General features: G+C 41.1%; 1 protein-coding gene across 1 annotated transcript in view; it reads left to right on the forward strand.

Moving 5' to 3' along the window:
* Positions 1-571: 571 nt before the first annotated feature.
* Positions 572-6,789, forward strand: part of LOC149096779 (uncharacterized) — a 9,688-nt gene continuing 3,470 nt past the window's right edge. The window contains exons 1-8 of the mRNA XM_089279790.1: positions 572-901; positions 1,585-1,847; positions 2,115-2,347; positions 2,711-2,724; positions 2,866-3,042; positions 4,367-4,610; positions 4,914-5,317; positions 5,960-6,212. Of these exons, the coding sequence (XP_089135916.1) occupies positions 799-901; positions 1,585-1,847; positions 2,115-2,347; positions 2,711-2,724; positions 2,866-3,042; positions 4,367-4,610; positions 4,914-5,317; positions 5,960-6,212 (1,691 nt within the window). The 5' untranslated portion in view covers positions 572-798. The remainder of the gene's footprint in view (positions 902-1,584; positions 1,848-2,114; positions 2,348-2,710; positions 2,725-2,865; positions 3,043-4,366; positions 4,611-4,913; positions 5,318-5,959; positions 6,213-6,789) is intronic.

The following is a 6,789-nucleotide window of genomic DNA, read 5'->3' on the forward strand; positions in this document are numbered from 1 at the left end:
AGATCAATGTTTTGGGCTGAAAATGTAACTTTAGTTGCCTGTGTTTACACAGACTACCTCAGTACGTAGTGAAAATGTTTTGCTTCGAAACTCGAGTGAGGTTTAGCTCGAAACACCCTGTTTGATACTCTGAGAATTGTTTTGGCGCTTACATGATCATTTCAAGTTCCTCTCCCCTAGCTCATCACCGAATATTTCAAAACCCACTTCCTGTCCACTTCTATTGACAGTTCAAACAGGGCAGGATTGTTCAAAGCCCAATTAAGCTAACCCAGGATTAGCGAGAAATAATATTATTTTATTTAACTTTTCGATGAGGTTTCCTGTTTATGTTGTTTGCTGTTTGTCCTTTAGTTTTGAGCTTAAGTAATCTCTAACTGCTCAAAACATAACCAGTGATATACATTTTTATACCAGAAAAATCAATTCTTGGGGCATCTTTTAATTCTGCCATAGTGCTAACCGACCGGCCCTCAGATGATTTTCAATTAACCGGTGCTTGCGCGTTACCTTCTGCTAATTTAACTTTAAAATTTAGAAGGAAGGTTCCTGAATTACTTCATGTTATGCTTAGCATGGCTACCAGTCGCCAAGGGATCGTTATTTGTTGTGCCTGATTGATAACTACAAATAGCGAAAAAGAAAAAGAAAAACTATCTGTCCTTCTTTTCGAGTGAATTAGCTTAATCGCACTCTAAAAAAAACTTGTTTAATAAATAAGATCATTAAAATAAAACCTCACTATCTGAAACAATAACATAACAATATTTTTGTACTGTGCTGTTCTTCAGGAGCATAATGGCGCAAGGTGGACGCCTTATTTTCACATTCATCCTGCAGTGCATTACGGTGTCCTTGGCCAATCAGAATCATCTTGTGCCAATTTTTATCTCGGAAATAGGTAAGCCCTTCATCACTCTGACGAGTAATCCCAATTTCAAAAGGAGAAGCTCTGGAAACGAGGTTGCGAAAGGGCCAACCTCGTTCTCAGGACTTTTCCCTTTGAAATTGGAAGGGGCGGTTAAAACCCTGGGAAAGAAATTGGCCCTTTCGATTGGAATCTCACGTAAGGTAACCTAAGGAGGCAAACGATGCTTTGAAGTGTCCACAAACGTGTTACGTGAAAAAAAAAAACAATGACGAAAGAGTCTGCTGCGTTCTCGTGCTCGTCTTCGCAACGGTTGCTCGGATTATTTTCTTATCGGCTGATAAGAATCAGAGAACTTACTGAGTATTTTAACGACGATTTGTTGCATCAGTGTTTAATTAATTATTTTAGTCCAAGTGGCTTTCGTCTTATTGTGGTAAGAACAACAAAGTGGCATACACGGCGATAGCCGAGGGTATCACTGATGTTCTTTCCACGTTCTGACGCTCTTCTGTTATCAGTTACCGAACAGCGCACGGCAAAATGGAATCCACTTGTTTTATACAATACACAAACAAAAAATGGTAATGACGCTATCTATGCGTCTGTCCTCCAATTGATCATAAGTAAGAACCAATTAAAAATGCGACAATAATTGGACATATTATATCAATTAAATTTGACACTGTTCATCAAAGTTGACCTTTCTGCCATAGGTACTTTTCTTCGCACAGACCACGAAGAGGCGCAAGAAAGCTCTGTATTTGCGTGCGTGAAGCGATGTGTGTCGGCTAGTGACTGCAAGTCGATTAATTATAAAAAACAGGGCAGTGGAAATAATTGCTTTTTAAATAAAAAGAGCCGAAAAGAAGCAGGCGAGACAGCAATTGAGGCTAACCAAGACTTTGTGTATTACAACATTGATTATCACACTCAGCGAAGTGAGGAGCCTGAGTTTGGAACCTCAAACATTAATATGGTGAGTAGAACAACGAGAAAAAGAATTTGTTTCCAGTCCTTTATTTATTTATTTTTTTGGGAAAATATTGTTAAGCGATCTCTCTGCCGCTACTTAAGGTTCCCACTTCATTAAAAGAAAATTTCTAAAAGAAACTTTTTGCCTGAAGTTAGGACCAAGGCTGAGAGAAATTCTTCGGGAATCCTTAAAATGTTATGATTACCAAAGGTTGGAAAACTTTATCTGAGGTAACATCCACTTACGTATTTTCACAAATGTTAACGCAATCATGACATCTTCAATTCTTGCTTTAAGCCCACTGTACCACCAGTCGTGACTGTGGGCGCATGTGACTCCAGTCCCTGTCAAAACGGCGGAACATGTGTTGAACTCATTAGTGAAAACGGCTATCACTGCAACTGTACTGAGACGTTCACTGGCACAAGATGTGAGGTCGAGCAGCCCATATGTGAGTATCACTCTTTACGTTTATGCTTGTTTAGAGCTCATTATTCATTCCCGCATTAAAATTCAAGAAGCAAAACAGGGAGAGGGAGGGATAGAACTAATTAGATTGCAAAACAGACGTATTTTTGCGAGCTAGAGCGGTCTTCGAACGAAAGCTCTGGGGCAAGTGTCAAAAACGTGAGTGACACTGGGGAGGACTAATAGACCAGGCCACTTCCAAAACCATAATGGTTTATAACTTACCAGTCTGCGAAAAAAAGTATCATGTAATGGAAAATCTTGGTCTCCGAGACTAGCCTGCGCTTGCAATCTTCTTGGAGTTGCTAAGCAACTCTGACTGATTACGCCCCGAAGGCGTGACACCTTTCGGAGTACAGTGTATACTCTACTCGTACGCTCGCCTCATTCTTAGACAGGACAATTAAAGCAGGTGACTTTTAGAGGGTTTTAACGAACTCGAGATTAGCATTTGAAATGCTGCGTGATTACCTGCGATGGGAATATCCTTATACGATGCTGGTAAGTGCAGCGTGCTGCTAATTGCTTCATGTTTGCAATTAATTCTATATAGCAGTTGGAGAATTGGAGTACCAGCCAGTAATGATGTCGGGGGAAGATCCTTCACCAGCAGCAAGTCCATGTGACTCTAACCCCTGTAAAAACGGTGGAGGGTGCACTGAGAATGGCGGTGGCTTCCAATGCAGCTGTTCCAGTGATTTTACAGGCGCTCAATGCGAGCAGCCCGTCAGTGAGTACTAGCTTTACTCTTTCAACCTCGTTTTAGTGTCAAGGGTAATATTTTCTTCGTTTTTGTTGTATCCTGAATGAGGGTACAATGACGCTAGGAAACCAGTGAAAAGCGAGGATGAAATGGATTGCAGATTAGAGTACCTTGAAAACGAATCTTCCCTAAGTTTTTAGTTACGTGGCAACAAAGCGTAACGGTTTCTTTAGAAACAGATCTTCGAATGACACGATGTCTCAAATCTGTACCCTCTGGTCCTTTTCATTTAGCGCGAACTGGGTCGAGGAAACTGGAGGACCTGACTTAAGTTGAAGGAGACGAGGGGGGAGGGAGGTGGTGTCATCGCTCCTCGTTTCAGATTAGAGGAAGAAGTCCACCTCATCATCCCTTATCATATATTTAATATAAACACCAAATCATGCGAAATGTCCATTTTCTCAATGCAATAAATCTTGCCACTCAAAAATTACCAATGCCCAGAATTTGAGAATTTAACAGAAACGCATAATCCATCCAAGACTTGAGCCTAAAGATCTGACTGAGAATGTCAAAGTGACTACACCATCAAGCGATCTGTCCCGAGAGAGATAAAGTATACTCACTTAAACAAGTTATACTGGTATGTGATGCCCAAAGGATATGGTTTTTGAGCTTCTTTGATGTTTAAAATGAGTCGTACAGTTTGCCCCTATGGTCTGAAATTATGGGTATTCCGAGTAGGTATAGGTTTTGCAGAAACCACAAGAGCGTATTCAAATGACGAATCTAACACTCTTTAGTTTTCAATTAGTATAAAACAGAAAAATGAGAAACACTGAAAAGGAAATTTAACCTCTTACTCGGTGGTTAAGAATTGATAAGGTTCATTCTTTTCCGTGATTTAAAACTCAAAAAAGGAGTATTTATTGAAAGAGGAGGGGAAACTGTCTTGAAAATTTAGACGCAAACGGCAAGTGTATGCATAAACTAAATGCATGAATGACCAGCGTGATTTAAGTCAGTGCAGGAATCGAACAAGAGAAATTCCTCCTATTGCAGCTATAGTTGCTTATTTCTTCCTCATTCACTCCTAGAAGGGGTACGAATAATGACATGTTAGGATTGGAGTACCGGCTGACACGCCCGCACTAACAATTTCAAGAAATAATCTCACCCTAACCCCGCCCCCCTCCCCCATTGCTGCACATACCCGTATAATTTATGAGTACATTAAATTCAGGCCCTTCTTTCGCCATGCAATACTAGGCTCTCTAAGGTAGTGTACCACTGTCTCGAGGCAAGACTACGGAAGTCGCTGTAAATCAATGTTGTTATTTTTGTCTCCCAGCTGAGGACTTTGAGCTTATCTTCGGAGAAACAGAATCTCTGATCAACCGCGTGACATATGTTCTCTCTGACACGTGGTTTGAAACAATCGTTATATGCGCTTGGATTTTTACGCCGGTTATAGCGGATGACCAGACCATGACCGTTATCAGTATGATAACCGAAAATGGTGGTGGAGTAAAGAGAGTTCTTACAGTGCAAATCAGCGGACTGGGTGGATTCCACATTATATTTGGAACTCAGCGGTATGTTACTAGAATTTAAATACGTACTTTTGAATCAGTTCTTTGTGAGCGATCTGTCATTATCACCATCATTGTCGTCGTCGTCATCATTCTTGTCGCCATCGTCAACATCATCATCATCATCATTATCAACGTCATCATCATCGTTATCATCATCATCATCGCCATCGCCATCGTCTTCATCATCGTCGTCATCGTCAAACTCGTCATCGTTATAACCATCACCTCGCTACACAATATCATTACTACTGCCACCATTACTATCAAAAGACAAAATTAGCAAGTGCTGTTTTTTTACCAAAGGAGCGACCATCCAGGTCATTTCTCGGCCACGTCACCTAAAGACAGCTGGGTGTATCTTTGTGTACGTTTCTATACAAGTGTCCAACCTAATATGCAGGCGATCGTAAATGCAGATTTCAACTCCAAGGTTTCAAGAAACGATTTTCCATTCGATAACGTCAAGATTACTAAAGTTGTCGTCGGGGCGAATCAGGGCATCGATAAAATCCTACTCACTACAGATCCTTTTGAAGGAAAAATTTCAAGCCTGAATATCTGGCAAGGCCAGCTAGACGACTGGAATATGGATCAGTGGTACAATGGTAATAAGCAACAAAACCCCAAAGTGAAATGGAAAGTATTTGCTGATCCTGCCAACCGATTTGGCAACGTTCACTTTGTCAGCTTCTCATCTGCTTTAAGAGGTGAGTAGAACTGTCAGCAACCAGTATGACAATTCAAAGGTGTGATGATCAATCCATAGTTAGCTAAGCGGATTAGAAATAACGCGCCAGACGAGGTCATAAATTCAGCGGTGTCTGTACACTGGAAAACTGGAAAACCGGTTTAACAGGTTAGTTATACTCCAGTTTTCCCGAGCAGGCGCAGCACAAATCAGAATTCGACGGAAGTTTGGTTAATGGAGAGATAAAATATTGAATAATACATTTGTTTTTTAACATTTTAGTGTGTACTATGACTGCAGATTTTAAGCTGTCGACTGCTCTTTGAAATCCCATGAGGGCAAAGAATAGCTGGCAATGTAACGCGGATTTTGATCCCGTGAACAGCCCAACTAAAACATCTTCGAAGCGCGTGTCGTAAAGTTATCAGCACGTGTTGTAACATTATCAGCCCGGGTCGCAACATTATCAAAGCGTATTGTAACATTTATCAGCGGGAGGAATGGATACCGTATCTAAAAATAACTTGAGAGGTGTTACATTGAGATTAATGCCTTTACAGGAGACTACTCTCATTCCCTCCGGCTCATTACCCCCGGGGATTATTGACTAAATGAAGTACGTTACGGTAACTCATCAATTTCTCTTCCTGTTGTCTTTCAGTATGGCGGAACGTCAATGAAAGTGAACTAGTAATAAGCAAGTCAAGCAATGTTACTGTGAACCTTTCAACTGATGACAAAGGAGTCGTTGTGGAAATCTCACAGCTCTATCTATTCAAGTGCCCTGATCAAGACTCGTACCCAGTAGATGGCGCACTCATCTCTGTACCGGGAAACTGGAAACGAATCTCATTCCGGCAAACCTTTATGGAGACCCAAGAGTGCTATGCGATTTTTGGCAGCGTCCCGTCCTGGTGAGCATTTCGATCCTTATAATAAGTAGTTATCGTTTCTGTGTGAAAGAAATAAAAACGTCAACCGTGCAAAAGAAACTCGCCCTGTTTAATCATTTTGGTTTTAAATTTGACTGACGCTACTAAACGTTTTCAGATATATGTCGCTTTGGATTGGCTTTTCTGCGCTTGGTGATTGGGTAAAAAACACGCGTCTCCTTTCCAACAGTCCAACCAATCAGATTCAAAACCAAAACCAGCTGACACTAGGCACACATGGCTGCCCGCGTTTGGCGCTGGTCACTTGTATTTCTTTTGAGCTCTTGTTGGCTCATTGTGTTGCTTTCGTTTGTTGTGATTGGTCATTGTGATTGCCTTGATTTTGGGGTTCACGGTCTTCAGCCGGCAGTGCTATCGGCCAGTTACGGACACCTTTCTCTCCTGCCGAAGTTGTCCGTTTGCGAAAGTTTCCAATGTGTGGGTACGGATGATTGATACGGATTAGAATGGCCAAAAAGTTGATTTTGGTCTACATTTTAGGTTCAATTTCCTTTCGAAGTTTTTAGGTAAGCTTCCCAAGTACATACATGTTTTGCTA

This window comes from Orbicella faveolata, unplaced genomic scaffold (genome assembly GCF_042242905.1).
Source record: "Orbicella faveolata isolate gen_17 unplaced genomic scaffold, um_ofav_v1 contig_47, whole genome shotgun sequence".
NCBI classification, from domain to species: Eukaryota; Metazoa; Cnidaria; class Anthozoa; order Scleractinia; family Merulinidae; genus Orbicella; species Orbicella faveolata.